Source organism: Microtus pennsylvanicus, chromosome X (assembly GCF_037038515.1).
Source record: "Microtus pennsylvanicus isolate mMicPen1 chromosome X, mMicPen1.hap1, whole genome shotgun sequence".
Classification (NCBI taxonomy): Eukaryota; Metazoa; Chordata; class Mammalia; order Rodentia; family Cricetidae; genus Microtus; species Microtus pennsylvanicus.
In genome coordinates this window covers 118,753,045-118,780,590 of record NC_134601.1, presented here as the reverse complement: position 1 = coordinate 118,780,590, position 27,546 = coordinate 118,753,045, and the positions used below count along the sequence as shown (strand labels likewise).

Genomic DNA, 27,546 nt, shown 5'->3' with positions numbered 1-27,546 from the left:
GGAAAGGCCCTGATGTTAAAAAAAATGACTATGAGATAGAGGGACAGGAAAAACAGCCCCACTATCAAACCTTAACAGTGTATCAACTCAGGCAAAATGCCCAAAGACTGCACAAGGGAAATAAAACTAAGTGATATCGTGAGATCAGCAGAAATCTTTTTTTTTAATGTTTTCGGTGTAGAAAATTGGGAAGGAATGAACTTGAGATATTCAGGGAATGTGAAAAGACTTAAAAGAGCAGAGGTTATAGTGGGTAGTTGGGCTAGATTAATGTGGAATGAAAGCCTGGTGTGGTGGCACAGGCCTATAACCCCAGCATTTGGGATCCTTAGAAAGGAAGATCAGGAGTTCAAGGCCAGCCTCAGCTATATAGGTGAGCTCCAAGCCAGCCAAGGCTACAAGAGACCTTGTCTCATAAAACTAAAAAACTAGGCCTAGGGTATTTAAAAGGCTAAAGCAAAAGGATCACTGGATCTAGGCCTACCTGGGCTACAATGTGAGATCAGTGCTTGACAACTTAGTGAGACATTATCTGTAAAGACAAGCCCTCTGACCACCTGTTTCTGCTTCCCAAGTCTAAGATCCAGGCTGAGTACCATCATGCCCAACTAAATTTCCTCGAATTTTCTTTTCAGGACCAAAGAACCTAGAGCCACACACATGCTAGGCCTCTGAGCCCTGCTTCCTGCCATCTTTCCTCACAAGGTTCTCCGGGTTCTCTCTGTTGTTGGTAGTCTGGTCTTATTTTCCTTCTTTACCTGCTTCCTTGATGATTGAGGAAGCTGAGTTTCGATGGAACCCATCCCTATTGATTGGGAATTTAAAGTTTTAGGATAAAGGAATGCTCCTGCTTTTATAATTTATGTAGCTATGTAAATGTTCTTGTTTAATACACAGTTTTAGAGAGGCTAGAGAAATTATCAGAGATGTTTTAATCCTGCATATTGGCCGGAAAAATACATTTTGTCTAAGAGGATGTATTTGTGTACTTTTCTTTGTGGGGTTTTGTTTTTTAGTTTGGCTTTGGGTTTTTTTTTTTTTTGAGTGTATTCCAAGGCAAGCCTCAAATTGTCTATATAGCTGAGGCTGACTTGAACTCCTGCCTCCACCTCCCAAGAGTAATCACTGGATAGCAAATTTAGCTACACCATGCCTGGCTCCTACCTGTGTTTTGAAAAATAAAGTTAAGTATTAAGCCTGATTCCCAGTAAGTAATTTTTTGGACCTTTGAAATCTACTGGAATCTACTAAGAACTCCATTTGTTAAGCTGACATTTGTTGAATCCCTATTTTCAAGATTGGATCCTAAGTACTTCCCATTTAATAGTGACCTATTTATGCATTCCAGCCACTTACTGTTATCATTACCAGTAGTGAACACCCAACTTTACATACTCTTCCTTCATTCCAAACCAATGCCTCTTCCTTGGTCCTTCCTCCTGATAAACTTATGCTTTCCTATGGTCACTGTCTCCAAAGGAGCTAACAATATCTATTATTCAGTGCAGAGTGCTTAGTTGTTTTGAACTATCTTCTGTACTCTTTGTGTGTATGGATGTTTTGTCTGTATGTATGTCTGTGTACCATGTGTGCCCACAGATACCAAAAGGGGACATCACATCCCCTGAAAGTTGCTGGGAATCAAACCCAGGTCCTCTGGAGGATCCATTGCTCTTAACCGCTGATCCATCTCTATAGCTCCTATACTCTTTATGAGCAGGGTATCTATCATGCTAGAAGTGCTAAATATCTTTATCATCCACACAACTAGTATGCACCCAGGAAAATTTAAGTGCTTTGATAAACATGTATCTAAGCTGGGTAGGGATGGGGAATCCTCCAAAACTCAGAATGCTGAGGCAGGAAGATTACTAAAAGTTCAAGGACGGCCTGAGTTACATAGTGAGTATCAGGCTAGCCAAATCTAGATAGCAAAACTCTGTCTCAAAAACACCTAATTGAGTTCTCATAGCACATTTCTAGTTACAGAGAGCTTTGATTCCATAGCTTATGAACAATAGTCTTTAGAACTGGCAGTGTTAGTTTGAAGAGAAAGAAATTTAAGGACATTGCTTAGATTAGTAGAGTAGAAGTTTATATTCCCTAAGAGAAAAGACAGACCTAGGGGCTCAGCAAGATGGCTTAGTGGGTATAGACACTGGCCTTGAAAGTCTGATGACCTGCTTTTGTTTCCCATAACCCACAGAAAGGAGAGAAATGCCGCCACAGAGTTGTCCTCTGATCTCCAATATGCCCACATGGCACATGTGCCTATCCCCACATACATCATGTACTCATACACCTAATAGTTTTGGTTTTTTTTTGTTTTACATACAGGATCTCACTATGTAGCTCTGGCAGTCCTGGAACCCACTGTGTAGACAAGGCTGGCCTCGAAATCACAAGAGATCTGCCTGCCTCTGTCTCCCTAAGTGCTGGGATTAAAGATGTATGCCATTATGCCCAGCAATAACAGATTCTTGTTGTGGGGGAAGAGAGACCTAAAACTGAGAGGTGGAAATGACAAGAGACTTGCAAAAGCTTTCAGCTATTTGGGGGTAATACTAAGAAATTATGGCCTCTCAAAGTCATGTACTGGAAAGTGGATTATTACCTGGATATAAAGTTGAGTCTAGTCACTTTTTTTGGTGTTGAGACAGGGTTTCTTTTCATAGTTTTGGCTGACCTGGAACTAGCTCTGTAGACCAGGCTGGCTTGAAATTCTCAGAGATCTGATTGCTTCTGCCTCCTGAGTGTTGGAATTAAAGGCATGCACCACCATTGAAGGAGAATCTGGTCACTTCTAAGCACCCTGCTAATACTTAAGATTTCTGGGATTCTAAAATTAAGTGAAATACCTTTGGAAATTAACCTACCTGTGTGTAAGAATTAACATTTGCCAAGGGTTTTCTATTACATGTTTTTTCCTTCCTATTCTGGCCTCATGTCATGTTTCTGTCAGCTTTGATAACTTGTTTGTGTATGTGGGTATATGTGTGCCATGGTGCAAATTGAGAGACAACTTTTAGGAGTTGGCTCTCTCCTTCAACTATGTGGGGATCATTGTGCTTTTTGACAAGTGTCTTTACTCACTGAACCATCTAGCCACCTACTACTTTTTTGTAGGGGAGTGGTGGATAACAGAGTCTCAATATATATTCCTGGGTGACCTAAAACTAGCTATGTAGAGAGCAAGCTAGTCTTGATCTTACAGGGATCTATCTGTCTCTGCCTCCCAAATGCTGGGGTTATAGACATGTACCACCATAGTCAGCCAGTTTGTCAGTTTTCAAATAATGATTTCTTTAGATTAGAACGACTGTGGATACTGAAGAGATTAGTGGTTAAGAGCTATGCAACCCATGAGGACCTGTTTGGGTTCCAGTAAAGGTGATTTAACTTACACAGGACTATATAGGTGAACATAGGTTGTGTTGTGCCATTATTACAAAGGGGACCTAAACGTGTACAGATTTTGGTATCCAGAAAGGGCCTTACACAGATCTCCCTGCAGATACTGATGGGAAGGTATGATAACCATTGTACTTGGATGAAGCACGGACCCTTTTTTCCTTTACAGATTATTTGTTTAACTTTGCAAGTGCTGCCACAAAGAAGATAACTGAATCTGTTGCTGAAACAGCTCAGACAATAAAGAAATCTGTGGAAGAAGGAAAAATAGATGACATCATTGATAAGGTACATTTAGAGAACTTGTAAAAGGAGAAATTTTTGAAAGTTGTAAGTAGCTAATGTAATCATCTTTTTAACTCAAGTGAAATATAATATGCTGATGGAATTTTTCTAGAATATCTTTTCTTGATTCTTGGACAATTTCATACATGTACACATGTATTATGACTATAATTCTTACCTAATAGTAAACTTTCAAAGTAATTTGACTTTTCATATGTTTTTTAACAGACCATTATAGGGGATTTTCAAAAAGAACAGAAAAAATTTGTTGAAGAACAACACACAAAGAAGTCGGGTATGATATAAGTTTATCTTAGATTCTCAGCCAAGTTTCTGTGTATGTGAATATGTGTGTGTCAGTTTTTGGTGCTGGGGATCAACCCCGGGTCCTTACATATGCTAGGCAAGTGCTACTGCTGAGCTACCATACCAGCTTCCTACCAGGTTTTATTGAGCATTTATTATGTGCTAACCTATACTAAGGCTCTAAGAATACAAAAACATATAGACTGGGGTGGAGCCCAGTGGTAGGACATGTGCATAGTGTATACAGGGCCCTGGGTTAGATCCCAAGCGCCAAAAATTGTCTATGTACAGCCAGGAATAGTGGCTCACACTTGGAATCCCAGCACTTGGGAAGCTAAAGCAGAAGGATTGCTGTGAGTTTGAGGCTGTACTCCTAGCCTGAGATATATAGTAAGTCCAGGCCAGCCTGGGCTACAAAATGAGGAAAAAACTTTTTAAATTAAAAAATAGTCAAATTTTCAGCCGGGCAGTGGTGGCGCAAACCTTTAATTCCAGCACTTGGGAGGCAGAGGCAGGCGGATCCCTGTGAGTTTGAGGCCAGCCTGGTCTACAAGAGCTAGTTCCAGGACAGGCTCCAAAGCTACAGAGAAACCCTGTCTTGAAAAACCAAAAAAAAAGTTGAATTTTTAAAAAAATAGTTGAATATGGTGGTGCATGCCTTTGATCCCTGCACTTGGGAAGCAGAGAAAGGTCAATCGCTGAGAGTTTGAGTCCAGCCTTGTCTACATAATGAGTTCCCAAACAGCCAGGTCTATGTAGAGAGAAAATAAACACACACACAAAGAATTCAGTCTTTTACTGAACATGGTAGAGAAGAGGATCAATCAAAAAGACCAAAGCCTAATCAGGCCTTTTAGTGCATACCTGTGATTCTAGTACCCAAGAGGCTAAGGCAAGACCTAGTCTAAAAACAAAAGCATAGCCGGCACCTGAAACTCCAGCATTTGAGAAGCAAAGGTAGAAAGATCAAGAGTTTAAGCCAACCTCAGCTACATAGTAAGTTGGAGGCCAACCTGGGTTATATGAAACACTGTGTCAAAATCAATCAATAAATAAAAAGCTATTGCCAGCAACAAATAACGTATGTTGCCAGATTCTTTTTTCATCTTCTCAGCTAGAACAGCAACTGTGAGAGGTGTAAGACTTCCAGTCTCTACATTGCAGATCCCAACATTGACAGGTCTTTGTAAAAAGCCAGGCCCAGAAATTTAACATTGATACCAACTGTTTTTCATTTGTTTTTTAAACAGGGCTTCACATAGCCAAAGCTGACCTCTAACTTGCTATATAGTCAGCAAATACCTTGAATTTCATCTCTCCTTCCTCTGCCTTCCAAGTGGTAGCATTATAGGTATACATCACAATACTGGATTTGTACTGTGCTGGGAATGGAACCTAGGATCTTGTGCATGCTAAGCAAGCATTCTACCAACGGAGCTACTATATCCCCAGCTTAACACCTCATCACTGTGTATGGGGCAAATCTGGAACTACCTCTTTACTTTGAATGGATTGCTTTGGGTCTGACATGTGTTGGGGGTTAGTACAGTTAGAATCTACTATAAAGAGCAGATGACTGCTTGAGTGGAGTCCTGCGTTCCCTTCCTAATCATACCTAACTAGGTGTATGTCATCTTGGTATCCTCAGCATTCAGCTTATAACTGTTCATTGACAATTTGATTCCAGCCCTGTACTGTAGGTTATTGTCTCTAATTGGTTTTTTTGCTTTGGTTTCTCTTCTCTCTGTCTCTGTGTCTCTCTCTCTCTCTCTCTCTCTCTCTCTCTCTCTCTCTCTCTCTCTCTCTCTCTCTCTCTCTCTCGTGGCAGAGGACAACTTCCAGGATTCTGTCCTACCACGTGGGTCCCAAAGATCAAACTCATGGCATCAGGTGCTTTTAACAGCTGAGCCATCTTAATAGCCCTTTCTATTTATTTTTATTGTTAATTATATGTATTGTGATAGAGCCATGTGCCTCGGAGCTGTAGTTGTAAGTGGGTGTGAGCTACCTGACAATGGATGCTAGGAACTGAACTCTAGGGCCTCTGCAAGAGCAATATGACACCTGAGGAGGTCACAAGAAGGTATCAGATCATCCTCGAACTGGAATTTCAGAAAGTTGTGAGCCACTACATCACTACATATATGCTGGGAATCAAACCTGGATCCTCCCGGAACTATAGCAAGTGCTCTTAACTTCTGAGCCATCTTTACCCTTTGTCATAAAGTCTAAAGCACTGAATTATCTCTTCAGCTTTTTTTTTTGAGACAGGGTTGTACTGTGTGTCCCTGACTGACCTGAAACTTGCTGTGTAGTCCAGGATATCCTTGAACTGATAGAGTTCTGCACAGAGAACTGCCTGCCTCTGTCTTCCTAGTGCTATGATTAAAGTGGATCACCACGCCCAACTTTTTTTTTAACAGCATCTCACTCCATAGCCCAGGCTGCTTAGAACTTGAAGTAATTATTTGCCTCATCTTCCCAAGTACCAAGATACAGGCATGTACTACCATGCTCAGAGATATAATACACAAATCTAACACCTATTCATTTTGATAGTTGACCCAGTGATGTCCTTTATAACATTTCCCTCCAGAATCTAGTTAAGTACTAGTTGAGGATATGATAGTATATTCTGTCATGTCATTTCTCTTAGCCTTCTTTAGTTCTTTAGTCTGGAATGTTCTAACAACTTTGTCTTTTTTTTTTTTTGAGACAGGGCCTTAGACAGTCCTGGCTGACCTCATATTTGCTATGTAGTTGAGGTTATCCTTGAATTCCTGGTCTTCCTGACTCCACATCCAAGTGTTGCGGGTGGGCTGTTCCCATCTTAATATACTATTGTATATTGAGCTTTGTCTGATATTTCCTCATGATTAGAATAGGATTGTATATTCTTGATATTTTAATTCTTCTTGAAATAACATGTTCAGGGATCCACAGTGTGTTTCTCCCCCACTGTTTGTCTGTGTGTGCATATATACACTCATGTGTGCCACTTTGCACATTTCCACCATGTGATCCCAGGCATCAAATTCAGGTCTTCAGTCTTGTGGGTAAGTACCTTTACCCACTGAGCCATTGTTTGGGCCCAGTGATACTGATTTTGGTTATCTGATTAAATTGTTGTCAGAATTTTGTACTGTACCATTCAAGTAGAGTATTTGTTGACCAAATATATGCATAAAGCTTACAAATTAAGTCTGGGTATTACAGTGAATAATCATATTTGGAGCTTATTGGTAAATTACTATTTTAAGTGGTCTTATATTGAAATGACAGATTACGATTTAACTGTTGTAACTATGTAGTGCCTGCAGAAGTCAGAAGGTGTCAAATCCTCTGGAACTTGAATTAATAGGCAGTTGTGAGCTGCCATGTGGGTTCTGGGAACTGAACCAAGGTTCTCTGCAATATCAACAAGATTTTTTTAATCTCTTTAACTACTGAGCCATCTCTCTAGCCCCAATAACCTTTTTTTCTCCTGCATAGAAGCAGCTGTGCCGCCATGGGTTGATAGTCACGATGAAGAAACAATTCAACAGCAGATTTTGGCTTTATCAGCTGTGAGTACCCTTTAAATACCCTGTGTAGGTAAGACTTTTCTCCTACCATAGTACGTCTCTGTTCACAGATTTTCTCTTTAGCTAAATTCTTTTTCTTCTCCTTCATTTTCTTTTTTGGAGACAGTGTCTCACTACATAGCTTTGCCTGTCCTGGAACTTGCTCTGGAAACCAGGCTAGCCCCAAACTCACAGAAGTCCATCTGCCTACCAAGTACTGAGATTAAAAACATGTGCAATCACAACTTGTCCAGATTCTTTTACTTATATGCCATTTTTACATGCTCTTGTTTGTATTTTAGTTTCTTTGTTTGTTTGTTTGTTTTTTGAGGTTGGGTTTTGCTAAGTAGCCTAGGCTGACCTTGAACTCGCTATGTAGCCTAGCCTGGCCTACAACTGTCTTCCTATTTAAGCTTCCCTAGTACTGAGGTTACAAGTGTGTACCACCATGCCAGGCTTTTACAGGTTTGGTTTGGTTTGGTTTGGTTTGGTTTGGTTTGGTTTGAGACAGGGTCTCAATACATAGTTCTGGCTGTCCTGGAACTCACTACATAGACCAGGCTGTCCACCTTCCTCTGCCTGCCGAGTGCTGGGATTAATTACATGTGCCACCATGTCCCTTATTTTTTACAGTTTTTTTTTAAACATTTTTGAAAATTTAAGAACATGCATGTTAACTTTGATTTTTTAGTAACTTCCTGGATTGTTTTGTTTTTGCAGTACTTTGTCAGACATGATAGATAAGTATTATAGCACCAAGCTACATCCCCAGCCTTCGTTCCTGTTGATTCAATGAGTTTCATTAGGATTGCTTACAGGAGTGTGAATTAGAAGCTATTTACAGGAACATGACCAATTTACCAGTGGCTATACCACTGAAGAAGATATGCTTAGGTCTTCAGGCAGGGGAGGGGCCCTGTGACTATGTCTCACTGATCCATGACTTTTTTTTTTTATTTTTCGAGACAGGGTTTCCCTGTAACAGCCCTGGCTGCCACGGAACTGGCTCTGTGGACCAGGCTGGCCTTGAACTCACAGAGATAAAGAGGTGTGTCTGTCTCTGCTTCCCAAGAGCTGGAATTAAAGGTCACCCAGCCTAACTTAAAAAAAAAACTTTGAGTTAGGTTATACTTTTCTTTTTTTCACATTAAAGTATAGCCTATTATGCCAAATCATTGTTTCAGCCTTAAAAAGATAGAGGCTCATACCTGTAATCCTAATACTTGGGAGATTGATACAGGAAGATTGTCACCTGTTTGAGGTTAGGTGGGGCTATATAATAAGGATGTTTCAAAAAGGAAGAGATTCTTTTATATGATTTGATAATCTTTGAGATATAGTAAGATGAAGTTTTGAGGCAGCAATGCAATTCTTGTGAATGAAATGATTGTATTCCATATTTTCTCTTTACCTACATATGTTTGTTGGTAATTGACATTGATATAGATGGCATTTCATTTGCTGGCCCACAAAATAGTAATGTTACAAAGGACAGCTTGAGAAATTACTTCCCCATACTATCTTTTGAGGCTCCTAGCATGACCACAGTGTAGCTAGTGTTTTTAGCCCTATTGCACAGAGGGGACTGAGATTCTAATGTTTTCTTACTTATCTGTGTTCTTTCAGAGAGCAAAGGCCAGCTTTATCAAAGCTCAGTGCACAATGCCTTCATAAATCCATATTTTCACTGTAATCTATAGTTTCATGTTTATTTTTATCTGTGTGGGTATTATATGCCTGCATATATGTCTGTGTATCACATATATACCTGATGCCCTTGAAGGCAAGAAGAAGGTGTGGGATCCCCTGGAACTGAAGTTGCAGGTAGTTATTAGCCTCTATATGGGTGCTGGGACTCAAACCCAGGTCCTCTGGAAGAGCAGCCAGTGGTCTTAACTGCTGAGCCAACTCTCCAGTATTTCTCCAATTCTTTGTTTTTGAGACAAGGTCTTACAACATAGCTCCAGCTTCCTCAGAACTTAGATATCTACCTGCCTATGCCTTCTAAGTGCTGGGATTCAAGGTTCATTTTTGGTTTTAACCTACTTTTTCCTTTTGTAAAAAATTTTGTTGCCTTTATTTATTTTGTGTGTATGTATGTACATACATAACAGCACATGTGGAGATCACAGTATAACATGCAGGGTGTTAATTCTCTCCTACCATGTGGGTCCCAGTGATCTCTGAGCTGTCTCACTGGACACTCTTTTTAATGTACCCCCACCCCTTTTTGGCACTAGGGATTGAATTCAGGACCTTGTTTACTATGTAGTTTATTCATGTGCTCTATTATCACTGAGCTGTACCACCAGCACCCCCACCTCTATTTTGTTTTTCTGGTAAAAATTTGTGAGTCTTCCTTGCCATATACCTTTTCTACAGGAAAGCCTGGGTAATAGTCATTGAAATCATTGTACTCATGGACCAGAAATTCCACTTATGGGAATTTCTGCAAAAGATATCATCTTATGGGCCAACAAAATGGCTCAGTGGGTAAAGAAAACTCTTGCCTGGTGACTTGAATCCAATCTGTTGGACCCACATAAAAGATGGGAGAGAGAACCAAATCCACAAAGCTGTCATCTCACCTCTGTATACAAGCTGTGTCACAAGGGTGTATGCCCCTATTCCCCCCCCCCCCCCCGCACCGACACACACAATAATGATAAATTTAAAATTTTTAAAGATTTAAAGATCACTTTATAAAGAATAAAAACTCTCCTTTTTAAAAGGAATTTTTGAAATCAGTATGTAGCACAGTCTGGTCTCAAATTCTAAGCAATCCTTTACCTTTAGCCTCCCAAGGGCTCATATGACAGATGTGTGCTTTTAGAATTCTTTCCAGCAGGTTAAAAACTATTTAAATGACTATGGAAACAGGTCTGGTTTAGTAAGTTATAATGTTAGTGCTCATTTGATTTAGCCCTTAGAGCTAGAAAGTTGTTCATGACCTTGAATTAAGGAAAGTCATCATTCATGCTTGTTATCCCAACAGTCAGGAGGTGGAGGCAGGAGGATCAGGAGTTCAAAGTTATCCTCCAATAGAGATAATTTAACAGCAGTCTTTACTATAAGAGACTGTCTTTTAAACAAAAAGTTGGGACTGGCAAGTTGGCTCAGTGGTTAAGAACACTGGATGCTCTTTCAGAGGATCCAGATTCTCAGCACCTACATGGCTGCTTACAACCATCAGTAACTCCCAGTCTCAGAATCTTACACCCTCTTCTGACCTCTTCAGTCATCAGGCGTGCATGTGGTACACAGACATAGATGTTGGGAAAATACCTATACTAAAAACTTTTTTAAAAAAAGAAAGAAAAAATGATGTCTTGAAAAGTGAAAATGCCTTATATATCAAACAAGGTCCTTTAAAAAAAAACAGTGCTAGGTAATCACAGTGTATGGACTGCCTGCCTTTTTGTTTATGTGAAATCTTGCCTGCTTTACCAGTCAGGATTCTCTATAGGCACAGAACTGACAGACTAAATATACGTATTAAGAGTAGATTTATTAGATTGGCTCTCAGGTTGTGGTTCAGATAATCAGCAACTATCTCACAACAGAAAGCTGAGAATCTGTTAGTTGTCCAGTCCACAAGGCTGGATATCTCTGCAGTCCCTGTCTGGTGCTACAGTCCTGGAAGGTTCCTGGATATAGGTGCCGGTGTTCAGTCTACATTGGAATCCTGAAAGAAGTTGGATTTAATACCAGCTGCAGCAATAGGATAGACAAATTTGCCATAGAGAGAGAGGGCAAGCAAACAAAACGCAGTGTTTCTTCCTGTGCCCTTTAATGTGGGCTGCCAGGTTTAGGATGGGTTTTCCTGCTTCAAATAATCTGATTAATAAATTCTTCACAGGAATGCCTAGCAGCTTGGATTTCAGTTGATTCCAGATGTAGTCAAGTTGACAACCAAGATTAGCCATTATACTTGCCCAGATTACCAGATATATTGGAGAGATAGGTACAGGAGAATGTTACGTTGAACCAGTTTTCTCTAACTAGTAAAATTCTGTGTTGTGTTGTTTTACTTTGTTTTGAGGCAGGCCAGTCTGGTCCCAAACTTAATAGGGTAACACAGGCTGGCCTTGGACTCATTCTATAGCAGAGGCTGGCCTTAAATTTCTTTTTTTTTAAAGGATGCCAATGTTTTAATGCCATGATTGCTCCATACAGAATGACTACCACTCCTGCTTCCCTAGGGAAGTCCCAGATTCTGTTCTTTCTAAATATCTAGAGTGCTCTGATCATTTTTTTCTTTTTTCTTTTTTTAAATTTTTTATTGAAAAAAATTTCCGCCTCCTCCCAGCCTCCCTTTTCCCTCCCCCTCCTCCCATTCCTCTCTCCCTCCCCCTACTCTTCTCTCCCTCCCTCTCCAGTCCGAAGAGCAGTCAGGGTTCCCTGCCCTGTGGAAAGTCCAAGGTCCTCCCCCCTCTGTCCATAGCTAGGAAGGTGGACATCCAAACTGGCTAGGCTCCCACAAAGCCAGAACATGAAGTAGGGTCAAAACCCCGTGCCATTGTCCTTGGCTTCTCATCAGCCCTCATTGTTCGTCATGTTCAGAGAGTCCGGTTTTATCCCATGCTTTTTCAGTCCCAGTCCAGCTGGCCTTGGTGAGCTCCCAATAGATCAGCCCCACTGTCTCAGTGGGTGGGTGCGCCCCTCGTGGTCCTGACTTCCTTGCTCATGTTCTCCCTCCTTCTGCTCCTCACTGGGACCTTGGGAGCTCATTCCGGTGCTCCATTGTGGGTCTCTGTCTCTATCTCCATCCATCACCAGATGAAGGTTCCCAGTGATGGCTCTCCTGGTGCCGAGATCAGATCCTGGCCTTAAATTTCTAAGCCTCCTGCTTCCTACCATCCAAGTAAGGGGATTCCAGGCATTCAGTACCATGCCTAGGTCTTGGTTCTGGGGCTCTTGATTCTCTACTGTTCTCAGATGTTTTGTGGTGGTGATGGTTTTGTTATTTCTGTTGCTTAATTTTTGGTTTTTAATTTTTATTTTATGTGTATAGGTGTTTTACCTGTATGTCCATGCACCACTTACATGCAGTGCCCGAGGAAGATGGAAGAAGGTGTTGGATCCCCTAGAACTGGAGTTACAGACATTATGAGTTGCCATTGGGGCTAGGAATTAAACCTGGTTCCTCTGGAAGAGCAGCCAGTGCTTTTTACCACCGAGCCATCACTCCAGCCCCATCTCCTTCCTTCCACTCTGTGGATCCTAGGGATCAAACTCAAGTTATCAGGCATGGTAGCAAACACCATTACTTACTGAACCATCTTACCAGCCCTTTTTCTTGTCTTTTTGAGACAAGGTCTCATGTAGCCTAGGCTGACTTCCAAACCTCTGTATAGATGATGCTGACTTCGAAGTCCTGATCCTCTGGCCTCTACCTCCCTATTGGTGGGATTACAGGCCTGCTCCACTGTGTTTGGCTTTAAGTTCATATACCTAAATGTGTCCAATAAAAACAAACACATGTTTATATGATTTTTAACTATGTGATTTCAACTAATTGAGTGAACTAACTATCTGACCTCCTGGAAGCCTCTGTCCAGGTAAGTGTTACAAAAATACTTGGAAGGATGGATTGTTCTCCTGTCTCTTTTAAGTGGGAAAATCGGTGACAGCTCAGTTGACCTTGTGACTGAAGGCTTGGTTAAAATTTAGCACACCTTTAATCCCAGCATTTGGGAAGCATTTGGGATATCTAAATTTGAGGTCAGCCTGGTCTACAGATTGAGTTCCAGGACAGCCAGAGCTACACAGAGAAACCCTGTTGTTTTATGTCTCAAAACAACAACAAAAAAATTCAGTGTATCAGATCCATGATACATTATAACCTTTTAGTTGCATTTTGTGATTTCCCCCCACCCACCTATTTTTGCCTCCATTTTTCATCACAGGACAAGAGGAATTTTCTTCGTGACCCACCAGCTGGTGTGCAGTTTAACTTTGACTTTGATCAAATGTACCCTGTCGCCCTGGTCATGCTCCAAGAGGATGAACTACTAAGCAAGATGAGATTCGCCCTTGTTCCTAAACTGTAAGCACCATGTTCTTCAGTCAGAGAGACACTGCTCACTCCTGCAGTGGTGACTTCTGTTTCATCATAGAGCTTTCACATTCCTAAGGGCTCTAGTTATATGTACAGTATTAGGGGAGAGTCACTGAATGGAGGCCAGAACCCTCTTGACACTATCTATCTGTTCATCCAAACAGGCTCTGTAGCCCTTCAGAGGCCCTGTGTGTTTGGCAGCATGCCCCAAAATGGAAAGGGAGGGCAGACATGGCAGGAAAGTCAGGATGGGAAGGAGATGTGCTCTTTGGCACAAGTTAAGGTAGAATATGTTTTCTTCAGAAACAAGAAATAGACCCAAATAAAACCAGATCTGAAAGGGCCCCTTGCCTTTTTCCTGAAATCCAGTGTTTTGTATTCAGGCTTTGTAGCAGCTGTGTTTTATTCTCTTTCTTGTGGTTTTTCTTCCACCAAAGAAAGGCCCTTCCCTACTCATAAAATCCCAGTTGCCCTTTAAGTTCCAGTGCAATCAATAGTCTGTGATGCTTTGCCATCAGTCTGCCAGCAGAGGGCGGCCTTCCTCTTTGCAGCATTCCCGAGGCTTTGTCTACCTCTCTGACTCATGTAGGGTTTTTGTTGTTGTGTTTGCAGTACTGGAAATTGAATTTAGGACCTGGCTCATACCGGGCAATGTTTTAACGCTATAGTACATCGCCAGGCCTCTTTTTGAATTTTATTTTAACACAGGGTCTTACTAGGTTGCCTAGCTGGGTTTTGAAGACACTCTGTATCCCCAGCAGGCCTTGAAATTTCAGTCCTCCTGCTTCAGGCTCTCACATAACCAGGTTTACAGGCCTGAGCTACCAGGCATGGTTTTTATTATGATGATTATGATTGTCACTGCTATTTATTTTGTTCATATTTTTTTAAATCAGCTTTCCAAATGGGGCTTGGCTCAAGACTATAATCCTAGCACTTGGGAAGCAGAGGCAGGAGGATTGTGAGAGGCCAGCCTGAGTCACAAGTAGGAAATCTTGGTTCTAAACAAAATAAAGACAGGAAATTGTGGCTTAACATTTGTCATCAGTACTCAGAAGGTTAAGGCAGAAGAATCACTATGAGTTTGAGGACAGTCTGGCTTATATAATGAGTTCCAGGCCATTCTGAGCTATAGAGTGAAACCCTGTCCAAAAAAAAAATAATATCAAAACAAATATTTTTCCTTACTTTGTGAGAGTCCCCTTTTTAGAATGCTCTTATCCTTGTTTCATGGTTGTAAAATTTTACTGTTCCCAGAAGGTACAATTTATAGTTCTCTCAAAATGTCTTCTTTCTGTTCACTTTCACAGAAACTTTTTGGAACTCTGCCTTCTGGGTTGCAGAAGGCTCCCCTCCCTTGTCTTTTGCAGTAATAGCACCGTACTGAGGGTACTGGACCACCTTTTGTTGAGATGTGCTTTCATGACTTAACTAGCTGTAAATAGGTAGCTTCCCTGCTAGAGGACTCTTCAACCCCCTGACCATCTGTATGCAAGACAACAAGAGCCTGGCCTGACACCAACCCATGTGTAGGCTGTGCCCTACAGCTTCAGTATGGCATCACAGCCCCAGTCTCAACTGTACGAGGCGAGCCTGAATTCCACATAAGAAACTTTTAGGCTCTATCTCATGGGAAGGGCAGGGCAAGGTGAAAGAGAGTAGAGCCATCTCCCCACTCCTCACAGGAACCTGTGGCCTCTGTTCCAGCACCTGTCAGCAGGCCTGCTTCTTGCTGGCCACCCTTCCTTTGGGTAGCACAACTCCACACAGTACATTTTTTGTTTGCCTATTGACTTTTCAGCTTCCACTGTCCTGCACTATCCTATTTCTACTATCTATAGGATTTATCTCTGCAGTTCCTCTTCTGTGATTTCTGGGGTGTTTTCAGAGGGAATATACATGAGCTCATGTTCATTATGCAATGTTTAGCTGGCCATGTAGGGATTTTGAGAATCATTTCCTAGTCCTTGGGACCATATGGCAGCGCAGGTCTTTTGTCTATATGAGAATACTACTTTGGGGCTGGAGAGATGGCTCAGCCGTTAAAGGCTAGGCTCACAACCAAAAATATAAGAGAATACTACTTTGGCAGAGTTCTTCTAGCCCCAGGAAGCCAGTTATGTAGAACCTTTTCTTTGTGTTTTCCTGTATAGTAAAACTCCTCTCCATAACTATCAACATACTGGTGGCAAATTCCTTTTTATTGTTGTTTGTCTTTGTTTTGGAGACAGTCTTTCATATAACCCAAACTGGCCTTAAATACCATATATAGCTAAAGATGACCTTGAAAGTCTGATCTCCTACCTTCACCTTTCTAAAGATGTGTTTATAAGCACATACCAATAGAGACAAGACAGTCTTACCAAGTTACCCTGGCTGGCCTGAGGCTATGTTATTGACCAGACTAGGCAGCCCCATTTTTTCAGGGATCCTCCTTCTGCCTCCTATATGCTAGGTGCTGATATTGGAGGCATGAGTCACCACAACCAACCTTCCTTTTGAGAATTATTTTCCTATATACCAGGCTAGCTTCAATCTTGCTATGGAAAAAAATCAAGGATGACCCTGAATTTTTGATCCTCCTTCCTATAACTTCCTCTACATTCCAAATGATAAGATCAATTTATACAGTTTTACCTCACACTTCTAAAACATATATATATATATATATATATATATATATATATATATATGTAAAATAGCTAAAACCACATTACAAATTTCATCTTTAGACGGTGGCTAAAATAACTATTTTTAGTTGAGGATCTAAAGAAATGTACCATCTACTCCTCTACTGCATATGCTCACAAAACCCTAGGAATTGACTCTTACTGTTTTAAAGGATGAAGGAATAAATAAGACAAGTATTCTGCCCTCACACCCCTATCATCCTAATAACTCAGGAGGCTGAGAATAGAGAGTTGGAGTCCAGCCTAGGATACATGTCAAGACCCTATAAGAAAAGTCTAGCTTTGGGGACTGAAAAAGGTGAATCAAGTGATTAAGAACACTGACTGTGCTTTCAAGGGACCCAAGTTTAATTTCCTGTACCCACATGGTAACTTACAACCATCTATAGCTCTAATTCCAGAGGATCTGATGCCCTCTTCTGGCCTCTGTGGACACAGACATACACATACTGCACAAATATACATGCAGGCAAAAGTACCCATACAAATAAAATAATTTTTAAAATCTAGCTTGAGCTAGTGAGATGGTTCAGTAGGTAAGAGCACATGCTGTCGAGATTGAGGACCTGAGTTAAGTCCTTGGGGCTACCTGATGGAAAAAAAACAATGAGACTTGGATGAAAATTGGGTCTGTTTACCTTGTAAGCCTCAGGGTCTTGAGCCAAAACATCAGAACCAGGCAAAAGTGAAGTTGCAGATAAGCATACTAACACACACCTATAATCTGAGTGTTTAGGAGGCTGAGACAAGAAGACTGCTACTAGTTTGAGAGCAGTCTAGGCTACATAGTAAGTTCCAGGCAAAGCTTATGTTACGAGCTACGTGAAACTCTGTCTCAAAGGGAGAAAAAGTTGTGAGGAAGTCGTCTGCCTAAGTATCTTCAAGGCCACTTTTAATTCTGAGCTCCATAAAACATCCCACGTGAACAAGCCTTGGGTGTATTAATGTCTCTGTGGTGACTCATGGGTTCTGTTTGCTCTTTTGATGAACAAAAACAACCATTTGGACTTCTTTCTTTGCCAGACTTCCTCCCTGTTGATGTAAGAGAGGCAGGCACATTGCAGAAAACTTGTGCATCACCCTCTGGGGAAGAATCATACTCCAGATGACATTGTAAAAGTTCCAAAAGGTCCTCTGATAAAAACTACTGGGCACAGCTGTAGCTCCCAAACACAGATCTATTTCTACTTTTGTGTTGGATTTGAAACATTAGAAACCTGTGGACACCCAATGAGAAACACTGGGCATATGGCTCTGGAAAAGACTGGTAGTTTCTCCTCTGTTATCAGAGAGCTTCAAAGTGTGTCTGTGATGCAGCAGCAGGGCACTGGCTGGGTTCAGGCTGCTATAAAGAAGTGCTGACATTTCAAAATATAGGGCCAATCCTTCATTTTCTAAGGTGTCCCTTAGATAGTGACTGTTTGTTCAGAAAGAGTATCTGAGATGATCAAACTGACACTCAGGAAGAAAAGTCTAGAAGCTCCATATTTGTTTATGATGACTTGTTTTTGTTTTTATGTGGTTGATTGGCAACAAGTTCTCATGTATTCCATGCTGGTCTGGAATGATATATGTAGTGGAGGATGATCTTGAACTTGTGAATCTCCTACCTGCACCCTGAAGTTTACAGACTTAGGCCACCATGCCTGGCTTATGTGGTGCTGGAGTTAGAACCCAGGGCTTTGTGCCTTCCAGGCTAAGCAAGCACTCTACCAACTGAGCTCCATCCCTAGATGTTCACCCTTTATTCAGTTTATGTCTGCCTTCCAAACTAGAGATTATAATTTGAGAGAACAGTCATCAATTTTTAAAAATTATTTTGATACAATGAAAAGTTAGATTTGAATGCAATATAAAAACCATTAAGTCATTAATTATTATTATTATTATTATTATTGTGTGTGTGTTTATAATGTGTGTATATGGGTATATATGGGTACAAGTGTCTTGGCTTCAGTTTTGAGATTAGAGAATAATTTTATTGAGTTAGTTCTCTCCTTCAGTCTTTATGTGGGTTCTGAAAGTCAAATTCAAGTCACCAGGTTTGTATGACAAACCTGATGGGGGGAGTTCAGAAGAGAGTGTCAGCTCTTTAGGAGCTGGAGTTACAGACAGTTAACAAAGCACCCAACATGGGTGTTGGGAACCAAACTTGGGTCTCCTGAAGTGGTAGCAAGTAGTCCTAACCACTGAACCATTTCTCTAGCCTCCTGTTACTGTTCTCATTGCTTTTCTGTTTTTTAGTTTTGAGACAGTCTCCTTGTAATCCACGCTGGCCTTGAATTCAGGATCCTTCTGCCTCAGCCTCCTAGAGAACTTTTTCTTTCAATTGAAACCTGATGTCTCAGCTGGGCGGTGGTGGCGCACGCCTTTAATCCCAGCACTCGGGAGGCAGAGGCAGGCAGATCTCTGTGAATTCGAGGCCAGCCTGGTCTAGAAGAGCTAGTTCCTTTGATTCTTTTTTTTGTGGGGAAGGGGTACTGGAGATGGAACCCAAAGCCTTGCACATGATAAGCAACTGTTCCTTCAATGAGCCCTGAAGTCCAACCCTGAATACTTCATTATGTATTTCCTATGGCCATTCATTCTTTCCCACAACCCCAGTGTGACTATCGAATCAGATAGCGCTCTCTCTCTCTCTCTCTCTCTCTCTCTCTCTCTCTCTCTCTCTCTCTCTCTCACACACACACACACACACACACACACACACACACATTTTTACACTCTGGCTTTCAGATCCTATTTTAAATGTTTTAATTGTTCTAATAATATTATAATGGTTAGTCACAAACGTTATTTAAAAAGGGACTAGAGAGATGGCTCAGCAGTCAAGAACAGTGGCTGCTCTTCCAGACAACCCAGGTTCAATACTCAACATCTACATGTAACTCCATTTACAGGGGAATCCAATGCCTTCTTTAGGTCTTCATGGGCCTTGCATATGTGTGGTACACGGATATACATGCAGGCAAAACACCCATACACATAGAATAAAATTAATAAGGTAAATAAAAGTATCAGGAAATACTGACAGTTCATAAGCGTATAACTCATCTCTTGCTGCCATGGTGAATATAGTTCAGCTTACCTTGTTATTTAGCTTTTGCTTATAAAGCAAATATCATTCCCTTTGGCTGTCACAAACACGATAAGTGCTCAGGGGCTGGAGCTTTAGCTTGATAATTAAGTGCTGGCTTGCCTGGCATGTATGAAATCCTACATCCCCAGAGCCAAATAAATAATGATCTATTCTAGGCTTCGCTATACTACCCTGTGTGCTCTTGACCCTCACATTCTCACATATGTCATTGTCTATCAAAGTGTGAAGGAAGAAGTATTCTGGAGGAACTACTTCTACCGCATCTCCTTGATTAAGCAGTCGGCCCAGCTCACAGCACTGGCCGCCCAGCAGCAAGCCTCTGAAAAGGAAGAGAAAAGCAGCAGAGAGGATGATTTGCCTCTGACAGGTACATTCTGCAGAAAAGAGATCGTTCTCAAAGAAAAGAATTGACGTAAAATATTCCTGCTTAGAGATGCTAATGAGCTTGTCATCTTGTATGCATCAAAAATGTTGACATCTCTGTACAGAAAAATTCTTTTCTTTCCAAAGGAAATTTGCTTTTTTTGCTGCCCTTTCTGTCCCAGCTTACGTGTTTTCCCCAAGTGTTCTTTTGCTATCTCATTCTTGGTTTTTGTTTTTGTTTTTACAAGATAGGATTTCTCTGTGTAGCCCTGGCTGTTCTGGAACTTGCTCTGTAAACAAGGCTGGTCCTGAACTCAGATCCACCTGCCTCTGCTTACTGAGTGCTGGAACTAAAGGTGTGCACCACCAGGCTTCTTTTTTCTTTTTATTACTCTTGAACAACAATCTTCTCTATGTCTCCTTTCTTGCCCCTTTGGGCTTTGTTTTGTTTTGGAGTCTCTTTTAGTTCAGGCTGGCCTTGAGCTCCTGATCCTCCTGCCTATACACCTTAAGTGCTAGGGTTACAGACTTGTACTACCAAGGCCAGATGTTTCTCAGATTTCTACTCATCCCAGTTTCCTTGGTGCTTATGGTTATAGAGTCCAGTAGTTCTTATTCCAGTTCAATTACAAGTACCTAGCTCTGAGCTAAGCTATTAAACATCTGAAACCTCCTGTGATGTATTAACAACCCTGTTTGCTAGGGAACAAGTTTTATAATGTCAGCAACTATTTAATGAACTATAGGGTTGAAGAGTTGGCAATTAAGAGCACTTCCTGCTCTTTCAAAGGACCCAGGTTCAGTTCCCAGCACCCATATGAATGGCTTACAGTTCCTTGTAGGAGATCTGACACACTCTTCTGACCTTCATGGGTACTCAGACGTAAATATAAAGCTGGGTGTGGTCACATGCACCTATAATCCCCGTACCCTGGAGGCAGAGGCAGTCAGATCTCTAAATTGGAGGCCATCTTGGTCTACATAGAGAATTCCAGACTATCTTGAGATATATAGTAAAACCCTGTGCTCAAAATAACCAACCAAGCAAACAAGATAAATAAAAATAAATATTAAAATATATATTATATGATATTTTTATATATTTATTTTCTGGCACTGAGAGTGGATCCCAGCACCTTGCAAATACTAGGCAGGACCTCTGCTGAGCTATATCTTGAGCCTTTCTTTTTTTTCATATTTTATGAGTGCCTGCTGTGTGTATTGGTATGTTCTAATTACCAATAGAATCATCTGATAAGAAGTGGGGCAATTTAGTTTGTAGAATTTTAGTTATGTCATATGACACAGGTTGTCTTTGCTATCTATTTGTTAAAGGTATTTGTAGAATATTCTAAATGCATGGTTTTATTTCTTCTTTCTTACCACTTTCTTTTAAAAACTGATTATGTGTTTGGCTGTACAAGTGTGTTCAGTGTGGTGCACCTGCAGCTAGATCAGCCTTAGGAGCCATTCACCTTGATTTTTGAAACAGCATCTCTCTTTGACCTGGAGTTTGTAGAGTAGCATAGGCTGGCTGGCCAGCGAGCTCAGGAATCCTCTTAACTCTGGCAGGATTACGAGCGGGCACCTCCATGCCCACCTGTTTAGACAAGGTTTCTAGAGATTGCACTCGGGTCTTCATGTTACTTTAAGCCCGATTTCTTCTCTTCTGTTGCTTGCTTTCTTCCCAGCTCTTATTTCTTATGCTTGTATATTCTGTCCTTCATATACTTTCTTTGGCTCTGAGTTCTCCCCATCTTAAATCTGCTTTTAGTTAGTGACCTTTTCTTTGCTTTCTTGTTTTGTTCACTTTCCCCTTGTTGATATTTTTCCTAGCATTTTGAATTGGCAAATCATTTGTGTGTCTTCATTTTACTTAAATAAGTATTTGCTGCTGTGCAGTTTAGATTATGATATATTGTATTTCCAGTATTGCTATTTACTAGAAGTTCTAAGATTTAGTTTTATCTTTCCCTTTGTGCAGAGAGTTATCTGGTTACTACCAGTTGCTTGATGAAATGGCAACTGGAAGAAAAAGGGGGCAAACCTTAACAATCAATTTCTAACCGCTTTAAGTTTATATTTATATTGCTCAAGGACATTTAAAACATTACTAATTTTCACATTGTTGTATAATAGTCATAATTATTATCAACAAAATTTTATTTTTGTTTGAGTAACTTGAAGGTTTTGTATATGTGAGAAATATAAGCAACTTTAGTGAAAATTCCACTTGTGTCTTGGAAGAAGGTGTGTTCTCTGTCTAGTTCAGGAATCTTACGTTATATTGACAAAAATGTAATCTACTAATTGGTGGGTCACATATTTTATTGCCTTAATAAATGTTTTGTCTACTTGATCTATCTCAAAAAAAAAAAAAAGACACAGGTTATCCAGACTACTAGGAGAGGCTCTGAAACTACACTCAAGGTCAAGTTGCGCATAGGTATCCTCACGAATCCCAGCAAACTTTCATTCTTTAACATATCCTTAAATTACGGTTGGTTTTTGGCTTTTAGAAAGTAGCTTTTTGGGACAGGGTTTCACTGTGTAACCCCAGCTAGTGTTGAACTCCTAAACCACCCTTCTTCTCTGCCCTTGAAATGCTAAGATTACAAGCGTGGGCTACCATTCCTGGCTTCCTTAAACTACTTGATTAGGAAATGCTGGGGTGGGAATATAGCTCAGTGGTAGAGCACTTGTGCAAATATGTGCAGATAATAATACGTTCAATACCCAGCACTGCTGAAAAGGGGGGGGGGGGAAGGCCATTTTTTTCCAAAGACTGCCTGTTTAACAATGAACTTAGAAGTATTCAGTAAAGACTGCTGGAGAGATAGCTCAGCAGTGAACTCTTACAGAGGATTTAAATTCAGTCCCCAACACCCACATTAGCTCACATTGCCTGTAACTCCAGTACCAGGGGATTCAACACCCACTTCTGGTCTCTGAGGACACCACATGCAGGTACACATATCTACACTCAAACACACACACACAATTAAGTCTTTATATGATAACCAGCAAAATGAGGTGAGGCATTGTGTTTTCCTTTGTGCTTTCTACCCAGGTTGATAACAGGGAAGCTTGAAAAATAGCTTCATTCTTAGTATCCTAAAAGAAAGCACAGAATCAATTTTACTGACACTGAAGTCCAAAGATGATTTCCTAATGAAAATCCCATATAAGGATATTGAATGTAGTTGCAGATTTAAAATGACATTCCCTGCCGGGCGGTGGTGGCACACGCCTTTAATCCCAGCACTTGGGAGGCAGAGGCAGGCGGATCTCTGTGAGTTCGAGGCCAGCCTGGTCTACAAGAGCTAGTTCCAGGACAGGAACCAAAAAAAGCTACAGAGAAACCCTGTCTCGAAAAATCAAAAAAAATAAAAATAAAAAAAATAAAAATGACATTCCCTCCAGACATGGTGGTACACATATTTAATCCTAGCACTCAGGAGACAGGCATGTGGAGCTCTGTGAGTTCAGGGTAATTAGGGCTACGTGATGAGATCCTGTCTCTAAATTGCTAAAACAAAAGGACACTCACCAAAGAAGGAGGTTGACATGGTTGTGCCTGGCTATGTCATGTCATAACTTAAAGAGAGCTAAAAATATACCATAAGTGCTCATTTCTGAAAATGATTTAATGTATCTGTAGATATTTTAGCTGTTCTTATGATACACATTCAGAACTAAATCAAGCAATTATTGTCTCTTTTATTCTCACTTCATAGAGGCAGTACGGCCCAAAACACCACCTGTCGTAATCAAATCTCAGCTTAAAACTCAAGAGGTAATACAGTTTTACATTATACCTAGTAGATGATGTCTAAAAACGAAGTTACTGGGTTAACTATCTGATACAATTTAAAACTGCTTAAGAATGTCAGCCTTCTGTCTACAAGATGAGGAGTTCAGTACTTGAATAGTCAAGAGCCTATAGCTGAGAGCTGAGGTGATTTCCTGGCATAAATAATTCTAGATGTGCTCATCAGGAATCAGAGAGAATGGTTTGAGTGATCTAAACAGTGAGGGAGAATAATAGCCTCAGGTGGTAACGCACTTTGTTACCAAGCAACTGCCAGTTAGAAGGTTGGAAAGCAGTGAGCACTGTCTTACAGCTAGCAGAGAAGAACAAAAAAAAAAAAATGAGACTGTGTTAACTTATGAGACATAGGTGTCATTTAGAAGCCATTCCAAGAGCTCTTTGGTTGCATTTCAGGATGAGGAGGAAATCTCTACCAGCCCAGGCGTTTCTGAGTTTGTCAGTGACGCCTTCGATGCCTGCAACTTAAATCAGGACGATTTAAGAAAAGAAATGGAGCAACTTGTACTTGACAAAAAGCAAGAAGAAACAATTGCACTAGAAGGTGACACACAATGGCTTTGTTCTTATTCCTAATCCCAATCTCATTTTTTATTGATATTTATTAAGCTCTACATTTTTTTCTGCTCTCCTCCCTGCCTCTCCACTCCCCCCTTTAACCCTCCCCCAAGATCCCCGTGCTCCCAATTTACTCAGGAGATCTTTTTCTACTTCCCATGTAGATTAGATCTATGTATGTCTCTCTTAGGGTCCTCATTATTGTCTAAATTCTCTGGGATTGTGGTTTGTAGGCTGGCTTTCTTTGCTTTATGTTTAAAAACCACCTATGAGTGAGTACATGTGATAATTGTCTTTCTGTGTCTGGGTTACCTCACTCAAAAAATGCTTTCTAGCTCCATCCATTTTCCTGCAAAATTCAAGCTGTCATTATTTTTTTCTGCTCTGTAGTACTCCATTGTGTAAATGTACCACATTTTCCTTATCTATTCTTCAGTCGAGGGGGATTTAGGTTGTTTCCAGGTTCTGGCTATGACAAACAAAGCTGCTATGAACATAGTTGAGCACATGTCCGTGTGGCACGATTGAGCATCCTTTGTATATATACCCAAAAGTGGTATTACTGGGTCTTGAGGAAGGTTGTTTCCTATTCTGAGAAATCACCACCCTGCCATTCAAAGGGGCTGTACCAGCTTGCATTCCCACCAGCAGTGCAGAAATGTTCCCTTTTCCCCACAACCTCTCCAGCATAAGTTGTCATCAGTGTTTTTGATCTTGGCCATTCTTACAGGTGTAAGATGGAATCTCAGAGTGTTTTTATTTGCATTTTTTCTGATGACTAAGGATGTTGAACATTTCCTCAAGTGTCTTTCAGCCATTTTAGATTCCTCTGTTGAGAGTTCTCTGTTTAGGTCTGTGCTCCATTTTTTTTTATTGGATTATGTGATCTTTTGGTGTTTAATTTCTTGAGTTCTTTGTATATTTTGAAGATCAGACCTCTGATGTGGGTAGTGAACATCTTTTCCCATTCTGTAGGCTGTCGTTTTGTCTTGTTGACTGTGTGTAGGGTGTAGGGAGGCTGCTCCCAGGTCTCTAAGGCTTTGCTGGGTGGGGGTGGGACACAGGATGTGCCTCTGAGGGGCTAGGGTCTAGAGAGCAGGGCTTCCAGCCCAAGGCACAGACACGGACCTCTCCATGGGTAGTCAGGGAAGGCTCCGCTGGTCTCACCTTCCTTTTTAAAAAGCCATGTTTTGTTTTCTCTTATTTTCATAACACTCTGCCTTATCTTCTGCAATACCGAGTTCAAGGTGCTGGGTTCAATATCAGGCAAGTGATAAACTGGGCATGGTTGGCCACACCTGTAATCCCAACACTCAAGTGGTGGAAGCAGGATTAGCAGTTCACATTCATCCTCAGCTAATATTGCATTGGAGGCCAGCTTGGGATACATGATGCTCTGTCTCAAAGACAAAAGCCAGAGAGATGGCTCAGCAGGTTACCACTCTCACTGCCAAGCCTGATGACCCAAGTTGGATTCCTAGGACCCACATGGTAGGAAGAGAGAACCAAATCCTGAAAATTATCCTCTGACCTCCACACATACTTTCACATTTTAAAATGAGGAGGAAATGGGGAGCTGGAAATGTAGCTTAATAGTAGAGTGCTTACCTGGCAATGCCCATGGCCCTGGGTTCCCATGCCTGGTACTCCAAAGAAAAAATGGCTAGGCCTTGTGTCAAGTGTTACAACTGAATGAAATGTTACAAGTATTATGAGTTCAAAGAGCACCTTTCTTTGCCTCTCCCTTTGTTTTCTGTAGAAGATTCTGCTGATTGGGAAAAGGAACTACAACAGGAACTTCAGGAATATGAAGTGGTCGCAGAGTCTGAGAAGCGAGATGAAAACTGGGATAAAGAAATTGAAAAGATGCTGCAGGAGGAGAATTAGCTCCAAGCCCATTCTTAACATTGTGCTGAAATTAAATTTTGATGCTCGTTGAATCAGAAGACGCAAAAAAGTGTAACTTTATGCAATTTGAAATTATTCTTTTTCAAGCTAAAACTTGCCTCTTCTAAAGTATGTAGAACAGCTGTTGTAATAATCAAAAATAACAGGATATTGTATGTAACGTTTCATATAAATCAAATTAGCAATGTTGTTATAGACAGCAGAACTCACTATACCACAGAAACACAGGTAAAATGCTAGAGTTTGTTTTCCACAAGGTTGGCAACATAATTTATTCTTTAGTCATGTTTTCTAAGCATAAATACATACTCATTGCCTTTTTGTCGATACATGGTTAAAATACTTAATGGCTTAATTACTATCAGAATGACCAAATTATACCAAAGAACTCAAGAGAAAGCACTTTCAAAACTATTTTCTTGCCTGATATTTTCTAAAATTCTGTCTGAAAGCCAAAAGCTGAGGTAATTAAGTTCACTTAAATGACATAGACATCACCTAATTCAACGTTAGGAAGCACTGTGCAGGACTAGAGTTGTGGTAGGTACTTGCCTGTCATTTACAATGCCCCAGGATTATCTCAGCTAAAGAAGCAAGGTAGATTTGTTTAAAGAAAGTTTTACTTTCCCCTAGAACCTTTTCATTCTATTTTGTTAAGTATACCACAAATTCAACATCAGACTTTTTGTAAGAACTGGGACCATCAATCCTTTTTGTATTAACAACCTTTAAGAAACCTGTTTACCTTAAGGTTTGTTCTCATGGTAATGGTCACTATGTATAAATGTCTTAATTAAATGATTAGCCTCTATAGAATGATCCTCCTTGGAATATAAGTTCTAGAATTTCCTAATTAATCCGTCCTGTATTCTCCTATGCCTGCAGGCATCTGTTCATAGGATGTGATCATTTTAAAAGGGCAAGGTGATTTAATGTTAGAAAACTAACTAGCGTTCACCTTTTGTATTTTCACAACACCTTTATTTCATAATGGGAATAAAATCAAGACATTTCTTTCTAAGGAAATTGTACGTATTTATATTCTTATATCTGTAAAAACTAGTCTATGGTCCTCTGGCATAGGTGGTCAGTGAGAGAACCGAGAATGGATGTAAGCATTACTCTCGTGTTCATCATTTCAGATAAGGGCCGATAAAATGAACCAGACTGCCTCACCTCATGTCACTTCCTTTTATCAATAAGTTTAACTATTCTATGAGGCCATTGACCCAATTGAAAGGATTTCCACTTGCAACATCAGAAACCACTCTACTAAAGCAAAAAGTGCTCATTTAAGTTTAATATGGTTTGGAGACAGGGTCTCCTGTAGTTCTAGCTAGCCTGGAATTCATTGTGTAGATCAGGCTGGTCTCAAATTTAAAGTAATCCTCCTATTTCTGCTTCTGCATCTGAGTGATGATTTGTTAATGTGGTAGAGGAAAGGAATATGTTGGAATGATTTTTAAGCAGCT

At 40.6% G+C, this 27,546-nt stretch overlaps 1 protein-coding gene across 2 annotated transcripts in view; it reads left to right on the top strand.

Annotated features, from left to right (window-relative positions):
- Positions 1–27,017, top strand: part of Syap1 (synapse associated protein 1) — a 28,525-nt gene extending 1,508 nt beyond the window's left edge. Inside the window, exons 2-9 of one of the 2 annotated variants that reach the window (XM_075957337.1) lie at positions 3,581–3,699; positions 3,925–3,991; positions 7,495–7,568; positions 13,475–13,614; positions 19,638–19,783; positions 23,517–23,575; positions 24,005–24,152; positions 25,926–27,017. In XM_075957337.1, coding sequence (XP_075813452.1) covers positions 3,581–3,699; positions 3,925–3,991; positions 7,495–7,568; positions 13,475–13,614; positions 19,638–19,783; positions 23,517–23,575; positions 24,005–24,152; positions 25,926–26,053 — 881 coding nt within the window. In that variant the 3' untranslated portion in view covers positions 26,054–27,017. The remainder of the gene's footprint in view (positions 1–3,580; positions 3,700–3,924; positions 3,992–7,494; positions 7,569–13,474; positions 13,615–19,637; positions 19,784–23,516; positions 23,576–24,004; positions 24,153–25,925) is intronic. The other variant, XM_075957338.1, reaches the window with a different exon arrangement.
- Positions 27,018–27,546: the final 529 nt, after the last annotated feature.